The sequence below is a fragment of the Crocuta crocuta genome, unplaced genomic scaffold (assembly GCF_008692635.1).
Source record: "Crocuta crocuta isolate KB4526 unplaced genomic scaffold, BGI_CrCroc_1.0 scaffold55, whole genome shotgun sequence".
Lineage (NCBI taxonomy): Eukaryota > Metazoa > Chordata > Mammalia > Carnivora > Hyaenidae > Crocuta > Crocuta crocuta.
This window is the reverse complement of record NW_027530512.1, coordinates 2,339,185-2,355,984: the sequence shown is the minus strand read 5'-3', so window position 1 is coordinate 2,355,984 and position 16,800 is coordinate 2,339,185. Positions and strand designations below refer to the sequence as shown.

The window sequence follows — 16,800 nt, the reverse complement described above, 5'->3', positions numbered from 1 at the left end:
CTTTCTGCCTGGCAGAGTTCCCTCAAGATGCAGGAGACAAGATCCTGTGGAGAAGGACTCAGGGATTACAGTTGTCCCAGACTCCTCTGCCCCGAGGTGCTTCTCTAGCCACCCCAGGCCCACTGCCTTCATGATCCTGGCTTCTGTTATGCTTGGAAATCCTTACCTCGCCTAGCCCAGGTGAGGAAAATTTTTCCCTGTGACTCAACTGAGATTGGACTACATTTCATAAAAATAAAACTCGTCTGGGAAACTAAAGGAAAAGGAAACCAAAGAAACATATAAAAGTCAAGAAACAAACAGTTCCAGAGCACAGATGACCTAAGTGAAGCACAGATTATCTTGGCTGGCACCTAGCCTTTGTCCAATTCAGCTCAGTGTTGCTATGCCTCCGAGCCCTGGCAGACCCACCCTGTGTATTTGGCCTCTTTTGGTTACAAGCTAGAGACACCCATTTTGAACAAGCTTAAACCAAAAAGCAGAATATTTTGCTCATAAATTCAAGGAAAGGCTGGATATGAAAAGTGGGAAAGGGCAGGGATGAATCTCAGAAATAACCGGAACTCAAGCATCAAGCATCACCATGCCCCGTCTCTATATTTGCTTTTCTCTGGATGTGGACTTCACTTCAGAGCAAGTGGCAAGAAGCTTGACCGCTGAAAACTGTCAAGCCTCACACTTTGTGGTGTCCATCACTGAAGAGACACTGTAGCAATTTTCTATTTTTAGTATTTAAAGAACCTCAGGTTTGGCTGGGGTCAGATGCTCACACATAGTATTTAGCTATGGCGGGGGGAGAGTCATGTAAGGCTGTGACAGATGTAGAGGTGGCATTTCAAATCAATGAGAAAAGCATGGACTATTCAATAATGTTGCTAGACAAATAGCTATCTAAATGACAGCATAAGGTTAGATTCTCTATTTCATACCACTCAAAAACAAAACAAGTATTGGATGGATTGGAAAGCAAAAAAACAAATAAATAAAAATATTAGAAGAAAAGGGGTGCCTGGATGGCTCAGTCCATTAGACATCTGACTTTGGCCAGGTCATGATCTCATGGTTCATGCGTTTGAGCCCTGCGTTGGGCTCTGTGCTGATAGCTCAGAGCCTGGAGCCTGCTTCGGATTTTGTGTCTCTCTGTCTCTCTCTCTCTCTCTGCCCCTCTCCCTCTCTCTGCCCCTCCCCTACTTGTACTCTGTCTCTAGAAAAATAAATATACATTAAAAAAAAAAGAAACATACTCAGGTACAGAGAACTATCAATTGGTTACCAGAGGGAGGTGGGCAGGTAGGAGGGAAGATGGATGAAATAGTGAAAGAGATAAAAAGGTAAAAACTTCCAGTTATAAAACAAGCAAGCAATGAGGATTTAACGTACAGCACAGGGAATATAGTCAATAATATGTAACAACTTTGTATGGTGACAGATGGTAGCTATCCTTATCATGGTGACCACTTCTTAATGTATATAAATGTTGAATCACTGTTGGCACACTTGAAACTAGTATAATATTATATGTCAACTGTACTTCAATAAGTAAAAATTAATACTTTCATTAGACAGTGTAGGCTGCCACTGTGTCTGTGACTGTTTAACTCATTGCAGTGTTCTCAACCCTAGGTGTATTTAAAATTAAAAAAAATTTTTTTTAATATTTATTTTTGAGAGAGAGAGAGAGTGAGCGTGCACGAGTGAGCCAGCAAGCAAGTGGGGGAGGGGCAGACAGAGAGGGAGACACAGAATCCAAGGCAGGATCTGAGCTGTCAGCACAGAGCCTGATGCGGGGCTCAAATCCACAGACTGTGAGATCAGGACCTGAGCCAAAGTCAGGTGCTCAACCGACTGAGCCACCCAGGTGCCCCAACCCTAGGTGTATTTTAAAACACAAAATGCCAATGCCTAGGTCTTACCTCAGAGATTCACATTTAATTGTTGTATTCTTGGGCAAAGGTTCTTGGACTGCTGGTCCAAGGCAATCATGGTGATCACAATTCCTTTGGAAGTAATTAGTTATGGAAAAGGCATGTGCTTCAATGATGGCCCATGGGATGTGGAAGGATACTTGTTGGTAACTTCTGGGAGAGGCTTCCATGTTGACCAAAAAGTGAGACATAGGAAGAAATTTTTTGTCTTCTTCTGTTGGATGTTGTCACGGCTGAATACGATATCTGAACCGACCGCAATTATCTTGAGTCACGAGTGGAGCTGGGGTGGCCCAAAGACCAAGCTCACATGCTGAGTGAGAATGGCTGAGGTGGAAAGGACTTGGGGTGCTGATGATAAATTAGTGAGTCACTGAATTAACCAAGTCTGGAACTATCCTCCCTTGTGACTATTATAGGACACAATAAATTATCTTTATTGTTGAAATCTATGTCCTGATGCAACAGTATTGTGGTGGGCCATATAAAAATCCTGATGTTCTGCCATATTTTTCTTTANGGGCCTTGAACTCACAACCCTGAGATCAAGACCTGAGCTGAGATCAAGGGTTGGATGCTTAACCGGCTGAGCCATCAAGGTGCCCCAAATTCTGTCATTTTTTTAAATGTACATTTCCCCCACCATTACTCCTGATCTAAGGCAGATCTGAGGCAGATCTCTTCTTGACCTACTTTCATCACCTCCATTTCCTCATTTGTAAAGTGACATTTTGACTCTGCTTTCATTATATATTTTTTCCACTCCAAAGATCTGTCATTTTTCATTAACTTCAGTCTCAACAGGGTTAATTAATCTAACATCCTAGTACAGAGTCTTAGTAGTTCTGGATATAATACTTTCACAGATATTTATCCAAGTTTTAATTTGTGTATAATCTATTTTTTCTACATATGGATATACGATATCTCTTAGCTAAAACAATCAGCTGAGGAGATCATAAAACATGACGTATGNCACCCTCAAGGTCCATCCATGTTGCTACACATGGCCAGATTTCATTCTTTCTCATTGCCATGTACAGGAGTAGTAGATTAACTGCTGTAACAAACAACCCTAACCTTTACTGGCTTACTACAATAAAAGCTTAATTCAGTCCAATGGGGTAAAAGTAGCTCTGCTGCACATGACTTTCATCTCAATAAAATCACTAATTACGTTGTTATACTCATCCAATATTTTATGTTCTAGTGGCAGTTATTAGTTACCTAAAGAATTAAAAAATGCAAAATGTAATTGTATTAAAAATAAATGCAATTTAAATGTTTTCATAAAAATGTAAATTAAAGAAATACAAAAATAAAAATTATTTTAAGTGTCTTAGGTTATTTTCTTCTGGAATATTTAAATTATCTACCAAAATTAAGGGCAAAATACAGTATAGCTATGAATATCAACATTTTAAATAAAGTTTATTTAAGTAAAGCTAAGTCTTTTAGCTTTTGAAAATTTAATTCTATGATTCGGATTCTGTCTCTCTCTCTCTCTGTCCCTTTCCCATCAGCACTCTGTCTCTCTCTCTCTCTCTCAAAAATAAATAAACATTAAACAAAACTGTTTAAATTTAATTCTATGAATTTTTATAAAAACAAAACTATTCAAGATTCTGGGGCACCTGGGTGGCTCAGTTAGGAAGTGTCCAATTTTGCCTCGGATTGTGATCTTGCAATTTGTGAGATGAAGCCTCTGTTGTCAGCACAGAGCCTACTTTAGATCCTCTGTCCCCCTCTCTCTCCACCCCTCTCTTGCTTATTCCCTCCCTCTCTCTCTCAAATTAAAAAAAACAAAAACAAAACTATTCAATGTCCATTTTGTTGCCAGTGTAAACAATGGATATTATACTTAATTCATGTTTCCTCTACACCTACACATCTCTCAGTTTAAAGGTAAAATGAATCATTTACTATTAAGCTTCCAGTTAATAGTAAATTAAACAAGCTTCCACTTGTTTACAAGTGTTGTAAACATAAACACATTGGAATATGAAAAGGTACGAAAAAATGCATTCAGCGCGACTGAAAATGATACCCATTTTTAAAACGTTTATTCATTTTTCAGAGAGAGAGAGAAAGAGAGAGAGACAGAGAGTTGGGTGGGGCAGACAGAGATGAAGACAGAGCTTGAAGCAGGCTTCGTGCTGTCAGCAGAGCCTGACGCGGGGGCTGGAGCTCACGAACCAAACTGTGAGATCATGACCTGAGCCAAAGTTGAAGTTGTATGCTTAACCAACTGAGCCACCCACGTGCCCCAATACCCATTTTAATGCAAGCATCTCTGATACTCATGCTGAGAAACAATGTGCCCCATTGGCATCTTCTCATCCACAAATGCTTCCTCTGTGCAAATCCTCCTTGCACTCCGGAGCAGCAGCACAACCTACAACACCGTCAAAGCATTTGGATGCAGCCATGACTTGGTTCCCTGGGGGCTTTTACAGTGTGAGGCACGAGAGCTCGTGTTGAGGGTGTAAGGTTGTGTTAAGTCAGAACTGAGCACCAGAGCCCAAGTAACAGTGATGTCCATGTATTCGGAAATAAATTTACAACTTTATGTGCATTTTTGTGAAACGTAGGGCTTTTTAAAGTGCATGACTGAGGGAAGAAGCCTTTCTTGCCTGGGTCTAAGGGCACTATGGTTCACATAGCTCTGACATAGGCACTGGCGGCCCAGCTCTGGGAATTCTCAGAAAAGAGGCCCCTTTCATATGCCCGGGCCCAGGTCTACCATACAGGTTTAATGTCAAGTTGGCATGAAAGAAAGATCAAGTGTTAACTGAACATATGAGATGTTTGCCTCATAAAGTATTTGAGAGAGTGTGATCAGATAGTAGTATCTAACTCAGATAGCATCATGGTACTCTAGGAGGGTGATAACCATGGGTACTTAATGGGTTGCCCAAAGCACTAGTGTTTCAAAGTGTGATGTATGTCTACGCAGACTCAGTTCCTTGATTTCCTCAGCTCTGACCTTCTCCACTCCTCTTTGGTCTCCCCTTCCCATGACAAGGACTACACCTGGACACCTTGTCACCATACGAACTTGCTGCTCCTCAGACAGGTTACCTTTCCGACCACAACTTCCTTCTCCCCCAGCTCCCCTTGCCAATTCCCCTGTCCCATTATCACAAAGATCTGGAAAAAGCCAAGCCTGGAAGAATCCAGCCCTCCGGTTTCTATATGCTACTGGAGAACACCACTCAACCCAGCAGGACCAGAACCACTATCAACCACTGGCCATCAATGCTAGCTGCTTCAGTGCTACCTGATCACTTGTCCACCCCCCCCCCCAGTAAAGGATGGACCCATACATAGAAGCTTAGACAGTTTATGGGACCGCCTTTAAGAAGAGGATACAAAATTAGGTACAAAAATGGATGTTGATTTAGAATGAGAAAAAAAGATAAAAGAAACTCAAAACATGAATAATTAGAGCCGTGAGAATTTAAGGTCTTCTGAGATCTCTTTAGGCAATTTACTAGCAATACTTACATTAAAATGTTAACAGAAACCTGTCCCTCTACACCCTATAGCCCAGAATATAACTCTCAGTGACTTCTTTACTCACAGAGGCCCAAGTAAGCTTCAAAAACTTCACAGTATACTGCCTCTGAGCTCACAACAGACACACAGTTCATGTCTTCTCTAACTTCTCAAGTCACTTGATCCACCAGCAAACTTGAGCTCTTCACAGGTGACTTCTCCCCTGACTTCACAGAGAACATGGAAGCCATCGTCAATAAACTCCCTCCTTCTGCTACCAAACCAGCAAACTTACCCATATCCCACTCTTCCCACTCATATTTTTTCCTTTCCACCTTCTACAGCAGAAGAGGTGTCACTCTATCCATTTAAAAATCTTCATATTGGGGAGCCTGGTGGCTCAGCCGGTTGAGCGTCCGACTTTGGCTCAGGTCATGATCTCGTGGTTCGTGGGTTCGAGCCCCACATCGGGCTCTGTGCTGACAGCTAGCTCAGAGCCTGTTTCAGATTCTGTGTCTCCCTCTCTCTGACACTCCCCTGCTCATGCTCTCTCTCGCTCTCTCAGAAATAAGGCATTAAAAAAACTTCATATTGTGATATGTATTTTTCATTTTATTTGAGAGCGAGAGAGCAAGAATTTGAGTGAGCAGGGGAGGTGCACAGAGAGAGGCAGAGAGAGAGAATCTTAAGCAGGCTCCATGCTCAGCATGGTGCCCGATGTGGGGCTTGATCTTACAACCCTGGGATCATGACCTAAGCTAAAATCAAGAGTTGGATGCTCAACCAACTGAGCCACCCAGGCACCCTTTGAATTTTTCTTAACAATTGCCTCCCAGTTCCATCAAAGATAGTTTCTGTTGGAGGTATGTTTGTTTAGAGTTTGTTTCTCCTTGGCTCTTTGGAGGTGATTTTCAAGAGTAAAAAGTGCCATGTGGAAACTGAAAGTCAACACTTAATTTCTTGACTCCTAGGACCTCCATTCTCCTGGTTCTCCTCCCTCTGGGATCTCTTTTCCAGTTCCTCTCCCTTTGCCTGACCCTTAGATCATAGGTTTCCTTAGGCCACCATCAGATCATTTATTTATATATATTTCTAATGTTTATTTACTTGTTTTTGAGGTATCTGAGGTATACACTCTTGAGGCAGGTATCTATATGTTTGAACAAAGAGGGTGAATAGTCAATACAGAGAAACCCTGAAGTTGCTAATCCAGGCAGCATGCACAATGGTAATAATAACAGTAATACGAATATTCATTGAAGAAGGAAGATCAGGTTTGTGGGTGGAAGAGAATGTGTTCCATTTTGGACTTGCTGATGTTTTTAGTTACAGGTTAGCTATGTGGTAACTTCCAGGAAGGAATCAAAAGGCAGGTCTGATGTGGAAAGGAGTTAAGAGGGACAAATTTGGTTTAGAACCCAGCCAACCAAGATGATTGCTGAAGTTATGGGATGGTATGGGAGAGTATTAAGTGTCAAGAGAATGGATAGAACTTTGAAGAATTTTAGCCTTTAAGTGGGATGAAGAAGTATAGCCAGAGAAGTAAATAATTTGTGGAGAAAATGGAATTTAAAAGAAGCCTAAAGGGTTTTGATAATGGCAGACCAGAGGGTGGGGTAGAGACTGGTGGTAAAAGAAGGGTTCCAAGCAGAAATAACAATATGAAGAAACAGGAAACAGGAAAGCATTCCACCGAAGAAGCCTTTTGGTAACCACATGTGGAATGAATTTGTTGTAAAAGAACTGGACATTTTAATGGGTCAGTCAACATTATTACTGTAGAAGAGGATGATGACCTCTCTTCTGATAAATATCTTACTGATATTTGGTTGCTTGGGTATGAAGAGAGTCTAATAGCATTTGACCTACTTCGTTTAAGCTCCAGCTATCTGGAACTATCTGATAACTTTGGAGTGTCTCCAGTTTCTAAACATAGTCCATAGTCCCGTATCCTAGATTTAGGTTGGGTGTTCTAATTATCTGTGTTGTAACACATCTTTGTGCCCTGTCCATAAAAGGTAGTTTTCAGGTCCACTTTCATCAGTTTTTTATTTGTTGTGTTTGTTTGTGAAGTTGCTGTTGTTTTAAATGAGAAATTAGAGGAGATCACGTGTCTGTGGAGATAATGGCAGCAACGCTAAAGTCCATGGCTCAAGCATTATACTCCAAACACACGCTCTACGACGGTGGCAAGAAAATAAGCTAAATTTGAGTTCTACTTTCTGCAAAGACCCAATGTTTGGTTTTGAAGATTCATAATTTGGTTGATATTAAAGACATACACAATTTAAAAAATGATGAATAGCTTTTAAAAACTTTTCAGAGTACCATTTTTCTTTAAAAATTTTTTAAAAAAATGTTTTATTTATTTCTGAGAGAGAGAGAGAGAGTGTGTGATCAGGGGAGGGTCAGAGAGAGAGACACAGAATCTGAAGCAGGCTCCAGGCTCTGAGCTGTCAGCAAAGAGCCTGACACAGGGCTCGAACCCACGAACTGTGAGATAATGACCTGAGCCTAAGTCAGATGCTTAACCGACTGAGCCACCCAGGCGCCCCTAGAGTACCATTTTTCACTTACCAGACTGGCAAAGAGCTACAAAGTTGGGAAGCTATTGAGACAAGGGTGTGAGAAAGCAGGCTCTGTCCTATATACTGCTGGTGGGTGAGACTGATTGCTATGATCTCTTTGGAAAACAACCAGCAATATTTGCCAAATACACATATCCTTTGACCGAGGCTATCCTTTTTATATTTATTTTTTATGTATTTTTAACTATTTAGTTTTGAGAGAGAGACAGAGCATGAGTGGGAGAGGGGCAGAGACAGAGAGGGAAACACAGAATTGGAAATAGGCTCCAGGCTCTGAGCTGTCAGTGCAGAGCCTGACGCAGGGCTCGAACTCAAGAGCCGTGAGATCATGACCTGAGCTGAGCCACCCAAGCGTCCCTGACCCAGGGTATTCAGGACGAGATAATTTACTGCAGCATAATTTGTATTGGTGAAATATGGCAATGACCTAAAATACCCAACAGACAATGGTTAAATAATTATGGCATATCTTTCACCCTGGAATACTTTAGTCATTGCTGTTTGTTTATGCAATAAAATAGCACTAGAAACTGGTAACAATGGTGGCCTATGGGAAGGCACTAGGCTGCGGGGCCAGGGATGGGAGGGACTTTTTACTTACCTTCTATACCTGATGAATGTAGAACCTATTTCCATCTACAACCCCAAATGAAGCAAAAAAGTTTTCTGGTGGTAGAGTACACTCAGAATGTTGAACACATTGGAAACTTGAGATAAATTCTTACCAAAGAGTCATCAGTTATGATGGGAATCATTTCAAGAAAGTTCAAGAATTGAAGGTGATCTGAGCTTCCCCACCCACGTTTTCTTTTCACACATAACACAAAACAAAAAGGAAGGGAAGGGTAAGAGCAAGACATCACAAAAAAGTCATGAAGCCAAGGAACTGGTAGGACAGACACTTTATTGTGGCTTGCTTGTAGTAAAACATTCAACCCTTCAACATGTACTTGTTTATTTTTCCTGGAGACCACAGTGTGATGCTCAAGGCCATTAGCCTCATCTTATGTCAGTCTAGTTAATGGTTACCTATTTTATAGTTTAACTAGTTAGAGGAAAAAGTCAGAAAAATCTGGTTTTAACATCCCAAATTAAGGGGCTGCAAGATTTGCAACCCATTCATATAAAGTGCTTATGTTCAGTGCAAAGAGGGCAGACTCAGAAGGGCAAGCGGATGCCAGGGAATGACATTTTCTGGAAGACAGACGCATTCTATGACTCAAAGAAGGAAAATCCACTTGACTTGTTAAACCTCCCCCAAAAGAAATGTAATATTTTCTTTGCAGTTTCTCCTCTCTACAGGATCAAAACTTTGAATCTGACAGATGTCCCTAATGGTTGTTTTTTTTTTTTTTACTACCAAAAAACCTGGTTCAGAGAGAAATCCACAGGGTCTAAGCACCAGAGATACTGACTTTGGCTTCCAGTTCCTGTTTGTTTCAGCAGCAAATGTGAGATCAACAGACTGGGCTCTGGCTGGTGGGAGGCTCAGAGCTGCAGAGCTAGTCTTAGGGCCCTCACCTGCAAATCCAAGTCTCTGAGTATGACAGACCCTTTTAAAATAGTATCTGGGGGTGCCTGGGTGGCTCAGTCGGTTCAGTGTCTGACTTCGGCTCAGGTCATGATCTCATGGTCCGTGAGCTCGAGCCCTGCGTGGGGCTCTGTGCTGATAGCTGGGAGCCTGGAGCCTGCTTCCGATTCTGTGTCTCCCTCTCTCTCTGCTCCTCCCCCACTCAGGCTCTGTCTCTTTCTCAAAAATCAAATAAAACATTAAAAAACATCATATCTGGTGTGGGAACACAAGCCAGTGCATATTAAAGGAGTACTTCACCTGGTTTTCCATCAACCGGACAGGACCTATTTATGGTCCCCTTGTTCTGAATCTTGTCCGCAGGCCCAAACCCTGACTCCCTCTGTGAAGACAGAGAGGTGCACTGCCTTCTCAATGACCCTGGGCCTCTGTGTATTTCATCTTGTGATCCTGATGAGACTGTGGAGAAGCAGGAAAGAGGAAGTGGATTCCTAGCCATATTAAGGAGCACAAATGGGACTGTAACTCAAACAGGTAGTCTAGCCATTTTAGGGCTAGGATCTTGGCTACCATTTCTCTCCCCAGACTCTCCGAGAGGGAGCCACATTCTCTCTTTGCTGCAGGGATATTCACAAAAGCCAGCCCTGCGCTTGTAAGCAAGCCCCCTGCATTCTTGTTTGGAGAGGTTCCCCTTTGTTTCCCCACTGCATGAATGCGATGGTGCCCCCCTGTGCCGGTGAGTGGGGCTCTGCCCCTCTCACTGTCTGCACCTGCAGCTTTCAGATGCCAACACCCAAGGACCCTTCTGTTCAGACTCCCTTCCAGAGACTCATGGTTACTCCTTGTGCTTGTGAGAGGGCATACTCAGAAGTTTTATTCCACAGGTAGCACTTGCCCCTCGCCGTCTCTGAATTTTGAGAGAGGAGAAAAGAGGCAATTCTTTTGGTGCTGCTCTATAATTCTCTGTACAACCCTTCTAGTTCTGAGGAGTTCTGAGCATTTCCACACGGAGGAAACTGTGTACAAACAGGATGACCCGGGTTAAGAACCAAAACGCAGGTAAGGTGTTCAGACTGGCAAAATTCTAAAGTAAAGTGCCTCTTTTTGGTGGGGGAGAATTTTGTTTGTTCAGAAATGCTTAGGCGTAAACATGAGTGCACAGAAGTGTGCACACACACTCACTCACGCTGAGGTAGAAAGAACTGGCCATCTTCGGACGAACACATAGATCCCAGTTTTACAGAAACGTGGCACTTGCGTGGTGTGAAAGGTCCTATCCTTGCCCCAGGTGGCGAGTAGGGTCCGATCCAGCTTTTTCTGACCTGGGGCAGAGCCGGGAAAGTCCCACTGCACAGGAGTGGAGAGGTAGAGATCATCTCCATCTCTCCTGTTCCACAGGAGTCAGGCCCCGTTGCACATGGTCACTTCCTGGAGCCTGAGCCGTGGGCGCTCCGGGTGTGGCTTGTCAGAAGCCACTGGGTGCAGATGTCTTGCACTACTGCATCCCCGCTGCTCTTGGCAGCCTGCTGCACTTGCTGGACGAGGGCTGCGGCCCGTGAATGTTCTTGCTTCACGGCAACCAAGTAGGCAGAACGCAGTTTGCAGCATGTCAGGTAGGCCTGAACCTGGCAGTTGGGCATAAGAGACAGCTTAGAGGAGACCATCACCAATGCCGAAGCAACACACACAGAGCGGTGTCAGAGCGCTTGGCAGACGAGAGATTACTTCTCACCTACCAAATTAAAGATTGGGCTCTTGTCTTTCATTACATGGTAGCAACTCTTTAAATATTCCAGACGTTAACCTATTAAACTTGTTATTTTCTAATTATCACAAGTAACCTGAAAACATCAAAAAGAAGAAAGCAGGCAGGTGGGCAGACGCTGGCCTCGGTCTCTTCCTCCTGAGGCCCTCCTCCTCACTATCCTGGGCTCTCCAGCTTCCTGCTAGCTTCTGGGACAGCACTGTCACTGCCCACAAGTTATGATTTGATAGTTGTTTAGGTGATTATTTGATGTCTGTTTCCTTGACTAGTTTGTAAGCTCCACGAGGCCAGGAATAGTGTCTGCTTTTTCTACTTCTTGTACTCCTGGTGTCTAGCACATGGCCTGGCATTAGTAGTTATTCAATAAATATGCAGTAAGTGAATAACTGAAGAAATGAATGAACTATCGTATTTCTCCCTTACGATGGGCACAAAGATTCCTCCTTCACTATTTTCCTGTTTCAACCTGCTGAATTTAAAATCTTGTAACAGGAAATTCAGGGATGAACATGTATGCACATACACACATACAGTTGGAAAAGGGCTAATTAAGGGATAACCTCATGCTAACTTGACTTTTGCTGTTTGGATCAGAGGCATCTCAGTTTCAGGTGTGAGGGCTGTCTCTCCTGCACTCTGGAGGCCCTCCATCTCACAAATCCCGTCTAATGGATACTAGAACCCACGCCTTCCCTGGCCCTGAGCTCACCAGCACATCCCTGGTTTGCAAGTGTGCTAGGCCAGCCAATAGCAAGGCCCTAACGAGCTGCCTCAGCTTCTACTAACAGCTGCCTTTTTGCTGTGACAGTCCCTCCGACAGTCCCTCCTGGTGGTTGGAGGGGACTCTTCTCTCTTCATATTTCAACCCTCCATCTTCTTTTTTGTCTTGGTCACTGAAGTCTTGCTATCTGAAGCTCAACTACAGATAATCTGCTAAAGCTGGAAGAGGTCCAATATGCTCTGGGCTCACAAGTGATCAAGTCCTGCTGTTTGGGTATCTACCTGCTACCCCAGGACGTTCACTCTTACCCAGGCCTTTGGCTCTACTTAGAACCTATGTGTGCTAAACATAATATCACAAGGTGTCAGGCAAGATTCATACCTATAGAAAGAGGGGATTTTTGCCAGACAGTCTGGAATATGAACTGAATAAGGCTGGCTTTTGGCAAGACCTTGTGGCCTAAGATCACTTAAGTGTGTTAGAATAGCTGCAAAGAGGAAAAAAAAAACCCTAAAAAGAATAACTGCCTAGATTTTAATGCAAGTCTTTCCCAGGGCAAAGCTTCTATCCTGCTGAAGGGGAGGCTCACTGAAGGCTTGGAAAAGGACTGCAGTCTGGTGAGCGGAGCAGGGAACCGGGGTGTCTGGCCTGGCTGCTGAAGTCTCTTTATGATTCTGAAATAGTAAGTCTCCACAATTCAGAGTATCAGAATCTCAACCTCCATACGAGGTCATCTGGATGCTGCATGCATAAATGAAGAAATGCTAAGTATACGTTCTCCCTAATCCCTCAATTGGAGAAAGCCTGGTAAATTCATACATTTTTTTAAAAATAGTTTTTGTTGTTTTTGAAACAGAGAGAGACAGAGCATGAGTGGGGGAGGGACAGAGAGAGAGGGAGACACAGAATCAGAAACAGGTTCCAGGATCTGAGCTGCCTGCACAGAACCTGATGTGGGGCTCGAACCCACAAACCGCGAGATCATGACCTGAGCCGAAGTCGGACGCTTAACCAACTGAGCCACCCAGGCGCCCGAAGCCTGGTAGATTCAGTACAGGGATTAGCGATACTGACAGGGGGAGCAGCTCTGTGGTTGTGTAAGAAGCCATGTGCCTGAGGGGTGCACGGGTGGCTCAGCTGGCTGGACATTCAGCTCAGGTCTCACGGCTAGTGAGATTGAGCCATGTGTTGGGCTCTGTGCTAACCGCTCAGAGCCTGAATCCTGTTTAGGATTTTGTGTCTCTGTCTCTCTCTGCCCCTCCCCCACTTGCGCTCTGTCTCTCTCAAAAATAAACAAACATTTAAAAAAAGAAAAAGAAAAAAGCTATGTGCCTGACATTAGTTTTCTTCACAAGGGACTCAGCTGCCAGATCTTCCCACTGCTATGGGCCAGGACAGGCTGGCTTGGTTTTCCCATGCCTCTCCTGGCCTGAGGGCCTTCCTCCTGATGGCAGACAGATTAGTTTAGCCTGTGGTTACACACAAACAGGAGCAGCTGGGAGTACTTCTATGCTGGCTGGCACTCCTTGCAAAAGCACTGATGTCCTACTCAGTAGGGAAGAGATCACGGACCTCAGGCAAGGGGTCTGTTCTGGACAATGAGACGCTAATGGATATCTGTTGGTCAAGGGTTGGGTGATGTTTCCTTCTTACTGTACAGGGTACCCTTTTCCCTCCAAGATAAAGAAATGTCTGCCCACTCGGAGAATCTCATTCAGTCAACCTGAAGACAAATGTGAAGGATTTTCTAGGACTCTCTCAGAAAAGCTCTGCATAGAAAATGGAGATTCAAGAGTAGCCTAGGACATGTTTATCTTGGGGATAAAGAAATGGGAAGGCAAAGGCTTACGAAGTCAATGTTTGTGTGTTCTCCCTCAATTTTCTCCCTTCTGCACCCCCACCTGGGCCCCAGCTCCATCTCTGGATAGCAAAGAAGTCAAGATACAGGTTTTGTGGGGAGCAAGGGATAAAGGTGAAAAGGTGCTGTTCAGGAGCAACACCAGGCTTTGGAGAAAATTCTGCTCACCTTATTGTCATCACTGTGTATTGCCTGGATCAGGCCCTCCAGCTCCTGTGCAGAACAGAAACAACAGTTGTGAAAGAAAGAAGAGTCCCCAGCATGGGAGCTGAGGCCCAATCCAGTCTCAGCCTGGTCTTTCTGACTCTTTTTAAACTCAATTTCTCCTTTTTTCTTTTGAAGAGTTCATTTTTAAGTAATCTCTACACCCACTGTGAGGCCTGAACTTACAACCTCAAGATCAGGAGTCACACACTCCACTGACTGAGCCAGCCAGGCATCCCTTAAACTCAACTTCTGCTATTAGGGCACCAAAGGAAATCTAGGGATAACAGTAAGCTCGGGAATTTCAGGAGAAAGGACAGCCCCCAAAAGGCCTGTTCTTGGCTTTCATGCATGGATGTGGCTCCATTAACCCCACAAAGAGGCGACGTGGGGCTTCAATGGCCATTTGCAGACTCACTCTGATCTCCTCTATAATCACAGGAAGAAGCTCAATTTGGTCTGTCCACAGGCATCTCCAGGTGCAAATATTTAGACGATATTGAGAAACACGTTTCAGGTAAGGTTATCATGAATTTTCTTTCCAGGGAAGGGCTGATTAGGGTGAGGCCGCAATTACAGAGGAGTCAGAAAGATAAAGGGATCTTCCAGAGCTTCAGTACATTATGAGTACATTATGGGGAACAGAAAAATAAAGAAAGGGATATGAAGACACTGAAATAGATAGAGGAGCCAAGAGGTATAGGAGTAAGCGCACCTGGGGTGGAATTCTCTTGAACGCTTCCAAGCAGTTGAGGAGGATGGTGTCTCCATCACTTTTGGCCGCCATGCCTGACTCACTGACACACTTGAGCAGCTGTTGGATCTCACTGTATTTCTCCTTCTCCACCAGCTGCCGGGCAGCTCTGCAGTACGTCGCTGCAGCATCCAGCTGGAAGTCCTAGAAGAGAACACAGAATGATGGGCTTAGGGTAGCAGAGGACATCTGCAGGGGGAAGGGAGGCAACATTTAAAAAGCTCCCACTATGCTTGGTGTAGAAAGCCACACTGATTGTAGCCACAATAGAAAACACGTAACAAACAAAAACAAACAAAAAGTTCCTCTTTGGAATGAGGCAGACGTTTAGGAAACAACTATAAAAATCATAACCTTGATAGACAAAATGGTATTATCTAACTTGCTGCCTGCCACTTTCTGAAAACGTTCTAATCCAATTTCCCAGTTCGTTCTTTCTCTATTGAGCCACCTTTCTCTTCGGAAAGGGATGTTGAGGGTTTGGTATTTGCTGCCATAGACACTTGGTGCTCTATTGAGAGAGGCCTTAGTGTTTGGGAACAGACCAATTCACTGAATTGCTGGAAACTATCAGCTCAACACTTAAGCCACAATGAAATAGGTGGAAAAGAAAGGAACCAGTCTGATCATTCACAAAGCCACTGATCCTTGAGACATACAACACACAGTGTTCCAGACCCCACCTGCCCAGAGAGTGATGGTTCTTAGGGTGTTTGTGTGGAACTGTGTGGTGGGGGTGGTCTGAAGAAACGCTGCCCCTGTGGTTTGGTGCCCCGCCCTGGACTCTCTCCAGGGCTGTGGCTGCACCTGTGTCTTCTCACCACAAGCAACAGGAAAGGTGCCCTTGAGTCAGCTTCTGGGCAGATGGAGGGTGGAGGGGCAGTCCTTGCTGCCTGCAGTTCTTCCTGCTGCACAGGACCACGCCCCTGCCCCCTGCCCCATCCTTCAGCCATGCTCCCTTCAGAGCACAAGCACAGGCTGTGCAGGGGGACAGCTGTGGGGAGCTGTCCTAGACTTGATGGCTTTTGAGGAATCTGTCATTGGTTACTTGGCTTTTGGCAAAGTGTCCTAGAATCTTGAATGTGACGCTATTCTGTGGTAGCCACCTCGATCACGTTCATGATGTTTATGTAAATTTGCTTCCCTTGGGATAAAAGATTTCTGAAGAACAATCTCTCGTGGAACTGTGGTCAGGTGCTGACTGCCCTCAGCATAGTCTTGAGAGATTTAAGACATACCTGCAGAACACGGAATGCAATTCCAAAACCATCTTCCACGTTTTTCCCTCCTAGCATGACCTTAAAAGGAGAGGGAAATGTGTGTAAAAGAAGCAATAATTACCAGAGTAGTTCCTCTATTAAGAATAAGGGCCCTCATTTATTCAACAAATATTTGTTGAGGCTCTACCAAGTGCCAGGCACTAGGGATACAAGAATAATCAAAATGGACTTGATCTCCAGCCTTCCGTGGCTCATGTCCTAGTGAGAAGGCAGCCATCAAACAAACAACTGAAATAATAACTAGATGATGATAATTGTGATAAGTTTCTGAAAGAGAATAGGCTATGAGAGGTCTGAAACATTCGTAGGTACCTTGCAGGCAACATCCATTTTCATGTGGTTATTTCCAAAGAGGGTTGGCAGAGGCAAGGTGGTGATTTGAGAGGTTCCAGCACTTTCACACCGATGTAAGAACCTGGTCACTTCCATCTGCAGCTGAAGCGTGTTCATGTGCCTATGGTGACAGGAGACGCACAGTTCTAGCCTCACAAGGGGCTTCAGGAGTGACTAGGGCCAGGTGACTCAGAAATCATGGTAAGATGGCAATGGAAAAGGTGAAAGAAATGATATGGAGGGAGAAGAAATCCAAAATTCCTTCCGAACAGTTACAATAAGACAAGATAGGTGCCCTGTACAGATTCACAGTGGTTAAGCTGCTCTGTGGACCTGGACAAAG

At 44.1% G+C, this 16,800-nt stretch overlaps 1 protein-coding gene across 2 annotated transcripts in view; it reads right to left on the bottom strand.

Moving 5' to 3' along the window:
* Positions 1–8,898: 8,898 nt before the first annotated feature.
* The window catches only part of ZFYVE26 (zinc finger FYVE-type containing 26), a 67,378-nt gene continuing 59,476 nt past the window's right edge, over positions 8,899–16,800 (bottom strand). For both annotated transcript variants that reach the window (XM_077767115.1, XM_077767116.1), the window contains 5 exons: positions 16,437–16,578; positions 16,083–16,142; positions 14,806–14,988; positions 14,055–14,099; positions 8,899–11,167 (listed from right to left, as the gene is read on the bottom strand). In XM_077767115.1, the coding sequence (XP_077623241.1) occupies positions 10,964–11,167; positions 14,055–14,099; positions 14,806–14,988; positions 16,083–16,142; positions 16,437–16,578 (634 nt within the window). In that variant the 3' untranslated portion in view covers positions 8,899–10,963. The remainder of the gene's footprint in view (positions 11,168–14,054; positions 14,100–14,805; positions 14,989–16,082; positions 16,143–16,436; positions 16,579–16,800) is intronic.